Genomic DNA, 16,421 nt, shown 5'->3' with positions numbered 1-16,421 from the left:
TCAAAGCGCTATTGTGGGTGCAGCAGTTATAACTCATGAAATATGGGGTGCAACTCACAAGCAGGGGGCAGGTTTGAGTGCACATTGGTAACAATCAAACTCTTAAGATGATGGGCTGTGTGTAACCATTATCAGCACTCAGTCTTAGCTAAGTGATCTTGTTTTGTTTTTGTTGTTGTGTCAATGCTTCGCTGCGCCCGTTTGACTTACAACGTGCTTTCTCTTTCTCCAAACTCGATGTTTGTGTTCCTTTATTTTGAGATGCTTTTAGTATTACTGCCACACACACAAACACAATCACACACAACCACACACACAACCACACACACACAACCAGAACCACACACACACAACCACACACACAACCACAACCACACACACAACCACACGTACAACCACACACACACAACCACAACCAAACACACAACCACAACCACACACACAAAGGGAGGAGACAATTGCAGCAGGACCTTCAGCTCGATCAGGACAGCAGTTCCACTGGAAAATGAACCCCTTGGTACGACCTGGGCAGCAAGAAGTTGTCACTGGAGACATGGTGATCCTATGAACAATAGTGTCATCAATGATCTAATCCAAACTGTAAACCGTGACAAATTACATCCCTATATATTGCAGTACCACAAAAACAGCAACAAGCATTGCCATAGCCAATAGGTCTCGCCTTTGGGACCTTATAAGTGTTTTGCCATGCAACAGTTGTTGTTGCACCAAGGCTATTGTGCTGCATAACTAAATATAAGGTCCCAAAAGCGAGACATGTTGGCTATGCCAATGCTTGTTGTTAATTGAGAATAGTTCAAACCAGGGCAGAGTCACAGCTATGAAGAAGCAAACCATATGCTCGTCAGTTGCAGAGGTGACATCAGACAGCAACGCCTCCAGCCGAGGAGCGAAGTCCTGGGAGCGGTGATATCATCCACTTCTGCTGCTCTATTCCCATTTAACCTACGCGCTCTGCATGGGTACTCCTCATGCATAACAGAGACGCTTGTGCAACCAGTGCCCCAACTCATGCCAAGCACTCTGCCACGGTCCAGGAGAAACCGCTCAAAGAAGCCCCCTGGTGGGCAACAAGGCGCATTGCTTTCCATGCTCATTAACTGCAGCTGAAGCGTGTGCTAAATTATAAGGAGCAAGTGTGGCTGATCCTCGCTTGTAATAGCACTTTCATCATTGAAAGGCCACACACTTTCATAGTCTTTTTTTGTCATACATTTTTGACAGCATAGCCAAATAACACCAGCATTGCCTATAATGCGAAACCTGTTGCCTTGCAAATGCTTTTTTTTTTAGTTTGTGCCAGTGGAATCAGAGCAGCAGCACCAATAAAGAGGACACTTTAAGATTCAGGTTGGCCCCCTTGAGACCCTTCTTGGGAGTGTGTCTCAACCTTAAGGGGCATTTAAATATGTTCTGATTGCCTAGCTAAACCACATTGCAGTTTTACCAGTCCAACATACGGATCATACTTAGGTGAAGCCATATGATCACAAGTATTGACTCTGCATAGATTATTAATACTGAAAAAGATTATTCACTGTTAGTTTCTGCAAAGCCTTTTTCACATCCCTGTTTCTCAGACTATAGATGATTGGATTTAGAGCTGGGGGGATCACTGTGTAAAATAGAGAGACCATTTTTTCTTGATTTTCTTGTTTTTTAGACACTGGTTTCATGTACATGAAGAGGGCTGGTCCACCCGTCAAGGTGATGACGATCATATGTGAGATGCAAGTGGAGAATGCTTTGTATCGACCTTCAGCAGAGCGGATTCCCACAATTGTAATGATGATGCTGATGTAGGAGAAGAGGCAAATGGATATTGGCACCAAAAGGACAAGGCCTCCAACAAACAAAATCACTATCTCTGCCATAAAGCTGTCTGCACATGCTATCTTTACAAGAGCGCTGGGTTCGCAAAAGAAATGGTCAATGACATTATTGTCACAGAAGGAAACTTGTAGAGTAAAAAATGTATCCAAAACTGCCAACAGGCTACCACTTACCCAGCAACACGTCGCCAATGTTATACAAACAGGCTTGCTCATGATGAGGTTATAACGCAAAGCAAGAGAGATGGCTACAAAGCGATCATATGCCATGACAGCTAGAAGCAAACATTCTGTACATGCTAGGAGCATAAAGATGTACATCTGAGCTGCACAAGCAGAGAATTGTATTCTGTTCCTTCCAATGAGTTGCACCAGCATTTTAGGGACAAGTGTGGAAGAGTAGAAGAGGTCTATAAATGAGAGGTTGGTCAGGAAGAAGTACATAGCGGTGTGCAGGCAAGGGTCAAAGACACAAGCTGTGATGAGGATGATGTTTCCACTGAGTGTGATCGTGTATACCACCACAAATATCACAAAGAGAATCATCTGTACTTTGGGGTTCACAGATAGTCCCAGCAACAGGAACTCAGTTATTGAGGTTCCGTTCATCTTCTCCATTGAGCTTTCTTGTATTTGCCTGCAAGACAGTAAGCAAAAACTATAGTAACATAACAACATGTTTTGAAAGGTGCTTCAAATTGTGATTGGCTGAATGCGTGATATTACAGCGGGTTGTGGGTTAATAGGGGAATTGGGTGGGAAGTAATTTAATTATAATATATGTATTCATTTTTTGTATTTATTAATATTCATTTAATTTATATGTTATAGTGTTAATTGTGGGAGGTATTTTATTAGTAAATATTTATTAATTGGATGTTAATTATTAATAATTAATTAAATATGTTGTAATTCATTATGTTAACTGTGTTATTTTTAGGAGTGGGTGGTGGGGTTTATAGGAGAATAGGGTGGGGATTAATTTATTTATAATTAAGTATTATTTATTTTGTTAATTAATGCCAATTATTTAATTACAATTAAAATATAGCAATTGAGTGATTCATTTTTTATGTAAGTTGTGGGGTTTATAGTGGTAAAAGGTGGGAAGGAAATTCTTTTAAATTATTCAATACGTTGTTGTTAATTGAAGTTAATTTAATAATGTAAAATTAGTTATGGAAATTGTGTAATGATTTTTAGGTGTGTGGGTTTTGGTGTTTATTGGGGCAGAGGGTGGAAAGTAATTTATGCCTAATTAATTCAATATTATTAATATCATTTATCAATTGACACATATTTATGGTAAGTGTTTATTGTTATTTTGTGTGTGTGTTTTGTTTTTACAGGGGTAACATTTGGCGAGTAAATTATTTTGTATTTGTTTTACATGTTTTAAATTAATAGTATTTGTTTTATTGCAACTTAATTATTTCAATTATGGAGGTACATTTGAAATAAATATAGGTTGTGAATTGTGTGGTGTTATTGGGTAGGAAATAAAAAATATTATATTTATGTAATAAATAATGTTTTCGTTTATAAAAAGTTTCTATTAAAAAATCGTTTTTTGTTTTAAAATATTTTTGATTTTTTTTTAAATATTCTATCTAGGTATTTGTTGGATCCTTTTAACCTTCTAATCTGTTTCTATGTTTTGTAATATTTAACACTTATATATGTTCTATTTTTTAAAATCTTTTGTGTTGCTGTTAATTTGTTAGTTTTTAATTTTGAACTAACTCCAGTGGAAATATTAATTTTTACCCCTCTGCCATCCAAAACTTTCCCTACTGTTGCACAAACTGTAGTGGGAATAGTAATTTGTACCCCTCTGCTATCCAACACTTTCCCTACTGTTGAACCAACAGGAGTCGGAATAGTAATTTTACCCCTCCGCTATGCAACATTTTCCCTACTGTTGCACTCACTAGAGTGGGAATTGTAATTTTAAAGACTATTAAATATTTTAATGTTTTTATTTATAATATAATGTTTTTTATTAGGTTTTTGTAAAGATTACACAAAGTGTAGTTTGATCTTCAAGAAGATTTATTATTCCAGCGACAACCCAGCTGAGCTCCCAGCTCAACAGTCTTTCTAGTTCAACTCCAAACATTCCACCTTAGGCTGACATCATACATTCCATGATGTCAGCCAGCAATCTCTCTACACATCTCCCCCTTTACAATAACAAAATGTTGATCTTTACAATAGTTTCCATGTGAACTAACATAACCAAGTCTGGTTGAACTTTGAATCATAAACTCTACAGATTTACTTCTACCTTTACATACGTCACCCACACTTCTAGTAGTTCCATTTTCTAAAATCACTACATTACGTTTGACTTCCTTAACTCTACAAGGATTAGAGTATTTACTTTCACCTTTATGGACTAAACCCGTCTTTCGTACCACAATCCAATCTCCCGGCATCAACAAAGATCTCTTCACTCCCATTCTTTTGTTGTAGTATAAAACATTTTTACTACTTTTCTTCATTACATTTTCTCTAATTTTTTCTCTATCCACCACAACTTCCACATCATCCTTCAACCACACAGGACATTCCTTTGAGTTTGGAATCCTCCCCTTGAGAGAAACAAAAGGTGCAACCCCAGTTGAAGAATGAGGTGTGACTCTATGCGACCACATCAATCTTCTTAATTCCTTTTTCCATGATAGCTGATTTGCCAATGACAATTGTATATTTTCCATTATCAACCGATTCACCCTCTCCACAAGGCCATTGGCCTGTGGACAGAAAAGTGCCACTCTTTCATGAGCAATTCCCAACCCATTCAAATAGGACACCATTTCTTTAGATACAAATTGTACCCCATTATCAGAGACAATTGTCCTTGGCAATCCCTCACCCATAAAAGTCTCTTCCAAAAAGTCTATAACTATAGACGTGTTCACCTCTGGCACAATTTTGACCTCAAACCATTTGGAATGATAATCTACCAGTACAATAATGAATTTGTTTGTAGTTCCTAACTTTACCACAGGTCCCAAAAAATCAATCGCCAATTTTTCCCAAGGCTTACTAGGAAAACTTGTCATTTCCAATGGAGGTCTGATTATTTTAGACTTGTCACTATTAGCACACGCCATACAGTTCTTTACTTTTTCCTCAACATCACGATCAACACCCGGCCACCAAAACACCTCCCTGACTCTTCTTTTCATGGCACTACGTCCCAAGTGACCTTCATGAATGATATTAAGAATTCTAGGGCGAATGACGACGGGAGGAACGATCTGACTCCTCCTCCTGAGTTTTCCACTTACAATGCTTAACTCATCCTTGACTTTAAAATACTCTCGTATATCAGCTCTCTGAGTATCTCTAGTGTCCCATCCATGCACAACCTTCTCCTCAACTTCCGTCATGACACCATCACTCTCTTTAGCAGATGCCCATTCACTAGCAGCAATACACAGCTCTCCTTCAATTGATAACGCCTCACTATCTTGTATTTCTGAAACCACACCTTCCTCAGGCATCCTTGACAAGAAATCAGCAACAACGTTGTTGCTTCCTTTAACAAACTCAATTTCAAAATTGTATTCCAACACACCTAATAACCACCTGGTAATACGAGGTGTGACATTCCCTTCAAGACCTCGACCACCTTTGAAGATGTATGTCAGTGGCTTATGGTCCGTCCTTAATTTAAAAGGAATTCCCCACACATAAAATCTGAAATGGTTAATTCCCCAACAACAAGCCAGAGCCTCCCTTTCAATTACCTAATAAGAAACCTCAGCCCCTTGTAACCTCCTTGATGCAAATCCAATGACATTTTCTACCCCTTCATGAACTTGAGTAAGTACAGCTCCAATTCCAACCCCACTTGAATCAGTAGTTATGTATGTTCTCTTTGTCACATCAAAATGACCCAACGTTGTGGCACACACAATAGATCTCTTTATATTGGAAAAAGAATCCTCACATTCACCTGTCCAATCATATTCCACACCCTTTTTCATCAACTTCCTTAAAGGTTCAACAATTTCTGTGAAGTTTTTTACATATTTAGAGCAGTATTCCGCTAACCCAAGGAATGATTTCAATTCATCCTTAGATTCAGGCCTACGAGCATTTTCCACAGCAGTTATAATACTTTTCTTAGGACTAATTCCCTTAGCATTTATGGTGTGTCCTAGGTAAGTAACTTCTTCTTTCCTTATTTGACATTTTTCCTTCTTCACAGTCAATCCATATTTTTCTAATCTAAACATGACTTCTTCAAACAACTTATCATGACCACGGTCACTATTCCCCACAATCAGCACATCATCTTGAAAGCACAATACGTGTTCTAAGTCCCCAAACATTTTTTCATCACTCTCTGAAAGACAGCAGATGCTGATGCTAACTCAAAAGGCATCCTTTTATAATGAAATGCCCCCAACGGAGTAACGAAAGATGTTAAATGTTGTGACTCCTCATGTAAATTCACTTGATGATAGGCAGAGGACATGTCCAGCACGCTGAACATGACTCCCTTACCTTCCATGGTTAACATCTCAGAAATATTCGGTAATGGTTGTCTGTCTATCCAAATGCACTTATTCAAATCTCGCAAGTCAATACATAAGCGAATCTTCCCATCACCCTTGGGTGCCACGACGATAGGAGCCAACCACTCTGAGGCTTCTATTGGTCCAATAATTTGTTGTTCTAACAGCCTATCTAGCTCTTCCTTCAAGGCTTGTTTCATCAAGTTAGGTACATTCCTCACCTTGTGTACCACTGGCACAACATTATGTTTCAAAATGATTTCATGGGAAAACCCTTTCAACAAACCCAATTCATCTGAAAACACCTTAGGAAATTTCTTCATCAAATCTTCACACTTTTCTGGGGAAACTTCCTCTATTTTGTCCTGTTGAGCTAATAGTATTGGCTCTTTGGCAGAAGGATTGATAATTATCCCTAAATCATATTGATGTCGCCAACCGAGGAGATCGGAGCCATAGTCAGTTACATACATTCTTCCAAAAATGTTCCTGTCTTTAAAACTTATCGTTGTCCATTTAAAGCCCAACATCTCTATCTTCCTTCCAGCATACCCAACAGCCTTGATATCAGACTTCATTAATGAAGAATGATTAAGTTTGCAGAAGGTCTCTTTAGAAATAAGAGTGAATAAGCTTCCTGAATCTATCAACACTCTTATAGGAAATCCATCAAAGAAAATATCACTATGCGGCTTCTCTAATTTATTAGTGCTTTCTAATTTCACACCCCACGGTTTTACTAGAGTCACACCATTCTCATTGAAACTTTCTTGCTCACCATTCACCGTTAGAGTTATTTCTTGAACATTTACACAAATGTCATCAACCTCTTGGTCTATTAATTGAATTTTCTTTGTGTCACGATTTCCCATTTTAGTTTTGCACATCTTTGCAAAATGCCCTCTCATCCCACACCTCTTGCATAGGGTGGATCTAGCTGCACACGTTGTACTAGATGCTAGATGCTCCGGTGCACCACACCTGCACCATTTTATTTCTCTCCAATTTGTACTTTTCTGCCTTGCTCCAAATTCTATTTTTTTTCTATTATCAGTTATAGTTTTGGTATCTGTACTTTTCTCTACACTCTTCTTTTCTAATTGAGGAACATCTACTTCAGCTACAACATTACCTTTCTTTTCCGAACTGGTGTTGTCTATTTCTTTCAACCATATAGCCGTATGTACCATCCCTTTAGCAATTTTTATGGTTTCTTCTAAATTAGGATCTTTCGTTAATAACTTCTCTTTTATCCTTTTGTCATTAGTACAACATACAATTTGATCCCTAATCAGAGAATCAGTTAACTGCTCAAAATGGCATGATAATGCCAATCCCCTTAATGTAGCCACATAAGATGCAATATTTTCCTCAGCTTTCTGTACTCTAGAAAATAACTTTTGACGTTCTAAATACTAAGTTTGTCTTAGGAGTGAATTGTATATCTAACATTTGTATAGACATTTCAAACACATTATTTGGTTGCCCATCTCCCATTCTTAGTGACACTTCAGGTAAATCCTCATAGATCCTCCTTCCTTCTATACCCAAGTGATGCAAGAGAATGGCTTGATGTCTAAGTGGACCATAACGGTCTCCACCTATAGCTAATATATATGTACAGAACAATTGTTTCCACTGTTTCCACGGAAAGGGTGGGTCTCCTGGAGAAGCTAAAAAGGGTGGAAGTGACGCCATACTCTGATCACCCATTTCGAGTCGCAAATATAAGTTAAAATAATAACCTAAAATAATAACTTAATATAAGAAACTAAAATAATAATCTAAACAATAAAGTGAATTAAAATTTCATATGCACTCCAATGTTTATAGTCTCTGTTTCCAACGTGTTCACTTAGGATGACTTCAATGTTTATAGTCTCTGTTTCCAGCGTTTTCACTTAGGATCCATTAACATTGTGGTGGCTTCTTAAGATGTCCTTTGTTAGTTTTTACCACTTCTTCAATAAAGGAATTGTCTTTCCTTTATTTTTAGAAACACGAGTGCTCCACCTAAAAATTGTCCTTTCTTTATTTTCAGAGTGCTTCTCCTGAACAAGATAGATCAATGGCATGAAAATCCACAAGGTAGGCCGATTTGAGATAATAGTTCGAAAAAATCCAAGGGACACAGCTTAATGAAATCTTCAGCGCGTGTTGCGTGCAGTGATGCGATCGCACGCTTAATGTCGCGTGTACAGAAATCTTCAGCGCGTGTAGCGTGCCGGTATGTGATCGCGCTAAGGCATTTTTAGAAATATTCAGCCCTCATCGCGCACGGCACACAGTTATTTCATCACTTGCACTTTAGTAATAATGATAGATCTATTTCTGTAGCATTCAACACTCGCACCCGCTGACAGTCACGTGTTACGAATTTTACGCGTTCAGGAACAAATTTGCAGTTATTTATTTCCTTATGTTGAATTCAGCTTACAAACTCGCTGATCACCAAATTAAGCTATTAGCAGTAAAATACGCTTAATAGCAATCAACTAGAGCCTTTAATAACTAGTTGAGGACACGCGCGCCGATAATAATCACGCCGGTGTGTCATTAAAGTCAGGAAATTGATGCAAACAATCTCTTCCCATATAAGAGCACACTTAAATCACGCGCAGCGTTGCTTTCCTTCCGTCTTTTTCTTTTCCTTTTTTTTCTTTAAGGTTAATATTGCGAACACTTGCCTTATGTTTTGACACGCAGGTTCACTTTCTCCAGGGGTGGACTTGTCGCTCTCTGTCCCCTGCACAGGCTTCCAACTCGTCGCCAATGTAAAGATTACACAAAGTGTAGTTTGCTTTTCAAGAAGATTTATTATTCCAGCGACAACCCAGCTGAGCTCTCAGCTCAACAGTCTTTCTAGTTCAACTCCAAACATTCCACCTTAGACTGACATCATACATTCCATCATGTCAGCCAGCAATCTCTCTACAGTTTTATTTTGCAAGTGTATGTAAATATATATATATTTGAAAATGTATATACATTTATAAAATTATTGAATACATTACAATTAATAGTTTATTAATTATATATATATTACATTTTATATATGTATGTTTAAATATCTTTTATATTAGATTTATTTTATTATATTTGTTTAAATGTTTTTACATTTAAATAATGTTTTAAATTAACTTTATTATTTAATATATTTAAAATTAATTTTTATTTAGATAAAAAATCGATATTTTTTACATCGATTTTTTTTCTCAATATTTTTGTATTTACAATTGTAAATATAGGATGTCGATACATTTTTCATCGATATTTTTGCATCAATATTTGTGTACGGGGATATTTTGGGAATCGATATTCTATCAGTGAACCTCCCCGGACTGTAGCACTGCTCTTGCTCCTGCCATCTTCTTTGTTTTTTGGATGCCTTCTGCTTGCTTTTCCCTCATTTTCACTGCTTTCTACCTTTTTTATCCCCCGTTTTTTGAGTGCCCTCTCCTTGCTTTTCCCTTGTTTTTCACTGCTTTCTCCTGTTTCCCCCCTGTTTTTGAGAGCCTTATCCTCACTTTTTCCTAATTTTTCACTTTCTCCTTGACTTTTACTCAATTTTTTGAGTGCCTTCTCCTTGCTTTTGCATATTTTTTCACTTCTTCTCCTGCTCTTTTTCCCTTTTTTGCATGTCTTCTCCTTGCTCTTCCCTCGTTTTCACAGCTTTTCTCACTGCCTTCTGCTTTTTCCCTTGTTTTTTCACTTTCTCTTTGATTTTCCCAGTTTTATCAGTGCCTTCTCCTCATTTTCCCTCATTTCACTGCTCTTGCATGCCTTCCCCTATTTTTGAGACAATTTTCCTTGCTTTTTGTAATTTTTACACTGTTTTCTCTGTGCCTTTTCCCCTGTTTTTGAGTGCCTTTTCCTTGCTTTTGCCTGCTTTTCACTGCTTTCTCCAAGCTTTCGCCTTGCTTTTTCCCATGTTGTTTTAGGAGTTTTCTTCTTCCATTTGTCTCATTTGCACTCCTTTTTACTTGCATTTCCCACATTATTTGAGTGTCTTGTCCTAGCTTTTCCCTTGTTTCTTACTTCCTTCTCCTAGTTTTCCCCTGTTTTTGAGAGCCTTCTCCTTGTTCTTCCCTCATTGCTTTCTCATGACTTTTCCCCCTGTTTTTTATTTAATGGTTAAGGTTCCCCACGTGATCCCCCTACTATAGCTTGTGCCTCTTCATGGGACAGTATATTTTCCTCCCCGTGGGGAGTCCATAGTATTGCATCCAGGGGCGCATATTTTGGTAAATTTCCTCGGGCATTCGTGGACCTCATATATCACCATCTCAGCTATCATGTACATGTCCATTCCCCTTTCCACTCTTGTAGTGTGGGTGGTTCCGGTGCCCCCAAAGCTTTGCCATGTCTTGGTTAGCCACTAACATGCCTGGGTTTGAAAAAACTAGTTTGGCTCTAGGGAGGTCTATTTCTGTGTGTATTCCCAATCTCACATATTTGGGTATATTAGTATTGACTGCCCCAGGATCTCACTAGGTCCAGTCGTTAGTGTATTCCAATACTTATGAATGATAGGGCATTCCCACAGTACTTGCAGAAAGGTCCCCCTTTCCGTGCTGTAATGACGGCATTCAGGTGTTTCTGTTCTCCCAATGTTGTGCAGGCGGACTCTGTCATAGTACACCTTGTGCAGTATTATGAATTGTATTAAGTGGAGGCGTGATTTGATGGCGAGCTCTCTGAGGTTCATCAAAGCCGTCTCCCAGTCAAGATCTTCTAGGGGTCCTAGTTCTGATTCCCACTTCTCCCTAAACCCCTTCTGTGTGTCGGATGGCCGGGAGAAGTCTGATGTCTCAGTGGACGTGAGCGTTGGATGGCTCCCAGCCATCCTAGCACCCACCCATGGGGGAAGCTCTTGCGCTCCCCCATGGGCTGCCCTTTATGGTGCCCCCACCAGGGATGGCAGGGGTAGCCCGTCCCCTGCCTCCCCCACCCTCCTCCGCATCATCTAATGATGTCAGCACGCAAGGCACACTGACATAATTAGGGGATTCCCAACACGTTGGAAGCCATTTGCATCCAGCGTGCCGGAGATAGAGTAGGTGAGTTTCTCCTCGTGGGAGGGGGGATTTAAAAAAAGAGGCATCGGGAAAGGAAAGGGGTTTCCTTTCTCCTGATACCTCTTTTGAGCATTCCTGCTGCACGATCGTGCGCTCATGCAGCAGGAATGCCACTAGACACCAGGGATTTTTTTTAAGTATAGAAACTGACTACCTGGGGCAGATCGCACTATTTTCTTTAATTAAAGTGGCCCACTGGACCACCAGGGTTACATTTATGGGGAGTGATCCCTTGGGCAAGGGTCGCTCCCCTTTGGGGGCAATGTATTTGGCTGTCTGCCCCCCTGGGAGGGCAGATCTCACCATTTTTTTTAATTGGGCCCGCTAGACCACCAGGGATTTATTTGTGGGGTGTGGCCCCTTGGGCAAGGGTCTCTCCCCTTTGGAGTGCATTCATTTGGCAGTATCTGCCCCCCACCAGGGATTTTTTTTCTTATGTTGGGGGATGGGCCCTTGGTCAAGGGTTGCTCCCCTTTATGGGAGAATGATTGGGAACATGTCTGCCTTCTTTGGGTGGCAGATCAGCAGTATGATTTATGCCCATCTGCCCCCAAGGTGGGCAGAAGCCACTAGACACCAGGGTTTTTTAAATTTTGGTGTTGGAGAGTTGCCTTTTGGGCAAGGGTTGTTCCCCTTTTACGGGGGTGAATATTTTATTTATACTCTTAGGCCCACCTAACCCTTAACTTGGTTGGTGGATTGTGTGTGAACTGGTGCATTATTTGAATATGTGATTGTAATTGTTTTTCTCCTTTTTATTCTAGTGTAAAGCGTTTGATTCTTGTTTGTGGTTTCAGCAGTGGTTGTTCTGCAGTCTTGTGTAATTGCATTTATTTGGTAAGAAAAACATTTTTGTTGTGTTTACTCCAAATGATGATTAGTGTCATACATTAATACATTTTTTTGTAAGTGGTGTCGTAATGGCAGCATATTTAGTCAGTGTTCTGAGCATGAAATTCTTTGCGATGTGTTTTGCATTGTCTTATGTGTAATTTTCTTGTTTCTTTTTCTTTTTTAGTGGGATATTGTTGATCCTTACTGTGTATGTGCAGAGTAGGTGGTGGTGAGTCTAGCTGCTTCTGTCAAGTGAGTGGTTTAGTTTTGGAGTATATAGGTCTTTGTGATAAAGACACATTTTGTTTATTGCTTATTTTACAAATTGTTTGTTGTTGTTGACTTGTTAGACAAATTACCTTTATTAGTAAGGATTATGGCTAGCCGAAGAATTGCTGCTCAGCAGGTGGTTGGTATGCTTTTTGAATCCTCCCCTGAGCAGGATTATTAGACTGACAGTGCGTCTGAGGGAGAGGAGGCAGTACAAGATTCTGGCGGTGAGTTTTCTGTCCACGAGGAATCATCTGATGATGAAGCTACTTTCAGTGCAGATGAAGCTACTCTCAGTGCGATGAAGTGCCTGGTTTAGAGGAGGACACTGATATGTCAATGGTGCTGCAAAAGACATCGGTATTGCAGCCTGAGGCTGCAAGGCTTCCTACTGGAAGTGCTGAACTCTGGGTTGATCCAAACATGGTGTAGCCGGTGTTGCCTGCCTTTAGTGGTGATGCAGGGTGTAGAGTGGATTGTGAAAATGTTTTGCCTATACAGTTTTTTCAGTTGTTCATGGATGATATATTTTTGGCTGAGATTGTTGAGCAGACTAATTTGTATGCTGAACAGTTTTTGAGGGACAACAGTGTCAGACTTAGGCCCCGCTCTAGAGCTCTAGAGCTACACAGTGTACTCCCACAAATCTGGATGAGATGAAGAAGTTTTGGGGTTTTACTTTTTGTGATGGGCTTGTTAAGAAAGCCGTCCATGGCTTCATAGTGGTCTACCAGTCCCTTGATGAAAAAAAGGCCATATTTCTTGTAATTATGAGTCGTGATTGGTATTTACTTTTGCTTCAGATGCTGCATTTTGTTGATAATGCTTTGGCGTTGCCACAAGATCACCTTGACTGTGACCACCTTGTTAAGATTCGGCCTGTTCTTGATCACTTTGTGGATCTATTTTCAGAGATCTATACTCCAGGGAAAGAAATAGCTGTTGATGAGTCATTGGTCCTGTTCAAGGGACGATTGTTTTTTAGGCAGTACATTCCTAGCAAAAGGGCACTTTATGGAATTAAAATGTATATGTTGTCTGAGAGTAGGACAGAACATGTCTATAATTTCCTTAGGGATTCCCCTATTGACCCCCCTGGTTGTCCGTCCACTTTTGGAGTTTCAAAGAAAATTGTGTGGGATCTTGCTAGATGACTGTTTAACAGAGGCCACCATTTGTACCTTGATAACTTCTACACTGCTGTGCAATTGTTTAAGGAATTGTTTGAAGTGGGCACTTTTGCTTGCAGTACAATCCGCTCTAAGTACCAAACTGTGCATGACAAAAAAATAATAAAAACATCTTCGAAATATATATTGCCAGTTTTTTTAATACATCAAAATTCTATGAAGTGCTTGATCATCAACATATATTTGCCTCCCGTCTAATGTTGCTATCGGGCAACATTAGACAAACTAGATAAAAAAATGGTTGCGTATGAACAAATGTTGGTCATTATAACTGGAGATTTTAACCAAACTTTACTGCCTATGGCGAGCAAACCTTCAAGTAGTGAAGAACCAGATATGAGCTATGATATCCTGCAAGTTATATTTTCTTCATGGAATAGGCCTAAAAAGATCAGTATCTTAACCAAGTGGACATATGATTTAATAACAGACTCAGGATATAGAACTTTAAATGACTAAAGACTAGCAGAATATCAACTGGCCTCCTCAACCTATCACGGGCCGACAGTGTCCTCCATTATAGACTTTACATTTGTGCATTATTCCTATTTCCATCTGTGCAAAAAGTACGCTATCATACCAAGAGCCGAGAGCGACCACGATCCTGAAAGTCAAGTCATCAGCATTAAGCATGATTATTGGGAGACGCATGCGATGGTCAATAGTGGCAGATTGACAGTTGTGAATGGGAAAAAACATATTTGGATAATTCACTAAAAGAGAAGGCATCCACTCTAGAAGGAATCATGACATTGAGTTCCGAAAAATATATTGTACCACTAAAAATGGGGACAGCTGGTTAGATGCTTGGCAATCTATAATACAAAATATATTATCTAGTCTTGTGGCAATCATGCAGGAATCACGAACGAACATAATAATTGCACACAAGATTCAAGAAATAATTGAATCTACGAGATTTTACCACAAGATGGTACAACATGTTTTAAAACGTCTGATATCTAATGAGCGTAATCTGAGACTACAAGACATAAAGAGAGGATTCAAGAACAAAAATTTACAACTAAATCAGGATAGTGTGTACAATGCCTAAGCAAAATTATATCATGCTATATCAACCAAGAAAGAACTTGCATACTGGTCTCTGGTGAGACATTATGCAAATTCATATAGGCAGCCATACAATCTGTTTATCCCGAGTAATAAGTGGGAAAATCACATTAAGTTTTGGTGGACGTCAACCATTACCTGTAATTACACATTGTCAAAAGTTTGGTAATCAAGCATGGAAGGATACCATCATCCTGAAAGGAGCGATTACCCATCCAATATACAATCAAGGACCAAAAGCTGATCTGTCCAGCTATCGATTAATAGCGTTATTGGACTTCGTAGGGAAATTGTTTGCAAACCACCTTCAAAACAAATTAAGGTTGTGGGCAGAGCAAAAATCATTAACACCAATAACACACACCGGATATTTCTCAGGGTGTTCAACAATTGATAACATAATTTCACTGGCTCTATTAGGAAAAAAAGCAAGCTTGAGGAAAAAAATGATATATACCTGTTTTGTGGATTATTTCACAGCGTTAGATAAGGTAAACTGACAAAGGCTATGGAGTAAACTAACAACATGGGAAATTGGTCCCAATCGGCCTGCATTCGGAAATTTGGCTATAGTTAAAATTAGCACATGACAATACGTTATCACCAAAAAATGATAACATAAATGATCTTACGCAAGGTTGTTTTCTTGCACCATTGTTATTTTCTCACTATATTGCTGACATAGATATGGCGTTAAGTTCTGATATTTGTATTGCAACAAAATTAGGTGGTAAAAAAATACCATTCCTAGCATATGCGGATGACATAGTGATCCTGTTACTAACTCCGAAAGGACTCCAGCATCAACTAAATCAATTACACACCTTCAATAGAGCATATGGATTGATAGCCAATATGTCCAAGACAACAATTATGATGTTTGGGCATTCTATAAAACCTAAAAGGTAGACACTAGAAGAAACTTCAATTGAGGTAGTGGATCAATTCAACTATCTTGAAGTAATTTTTGATAATAAGTTATCATGGTCAAATCATTCGGCCAGTACAAATTCAAAATCAGCTGCCAATACTAAATAAATATTGAGATTCATGAAAATGTTTGGAGGGAAAGCAATTAGTCCATCACTTAAAGCATTAGAAATGAAATTGATTCTGTACTTACTATATGCATCTCCAGTAATGAGTAAGAAAGTGTTTCTTTAATTTGAGAAATGTTTTAAGAAATGTGTACACACCTTATAACATCAACGACAGACAACTCCACAATGTATCATGAGATTGAAACTTGACCCAAAATCCCTGAAACTTTTGCACAAGAGAAGCTGTATGAACTACAATATTAATTGTGCCAAGGCTGATCCATTCACATTGAAACATCTAATATTTGAAGAATTAAGTAGAGACAAATACAGAGACTTAGAGCTGTATAGGCTAATGATGTAATTGGCATCTTATGATCTGCCTGATATACAGGAGATGGGGCGAATGGCCAGATCAGTGCAGACATTTTTAATACTCAATTCGTTAACTATAAAGCAGTGGAATTGAAACGTTCTACAAACATGGAAAATACAAACATACGGATTTAGTAATCAACAGATATACATACCGTACAGAGTCAAGAATATTTAA

General features: G+C 38.7%; 1 protein-coding gene across 1 annotated transcript; it reads right to left on the bottom strand.

Annotated features, from left to right (window-relative positions):
• Window positions 1-1,535: 1,535 nt before the first annotated feature.
• On the bottom strand, window positions 1,536-2,471 carry LOC146822283 (olfactory receptor 2D3-like). Its single transcript, XM_085610018.1, has one exon. It carries the CDS (start codon window positions 2,469-2,471, stop codon window positions 1,536-1,538), a length of 936 nt encoding a protein of 311 aa, XP_085466144.1.
• Between the last annotated feature and the right edge of the window lie 13,950 nt (window positions 2,472-16,421).

This window comes from Triturus cristatus, chromosome 6 (genome assembly GCF_964204655.1).
Source record: "Triturus cristatus chromosome 6, aTriCri1.1, whole genome shotgun sequence".
In the NCBI taxonomy this organism is placed as follows: Eukaryota; Metazoa; Chordata; class Amphibia; order Caudata; family Salamandridae; genus Triturus; species Triturus cristatus.
This window is presented reverse-complemented; position numbering and strand designations above follow the sequence as displayed.

Excerpts from the sequence above, each read along its gene's own strand:
- LOC146822283 (XM_085610018.1), bottom strand. The coding sequence starts at position 2,471 with ATGGAGAAGATGAACGGAACCTCAATAACTGAGTTCCTGTTGCTGGGA.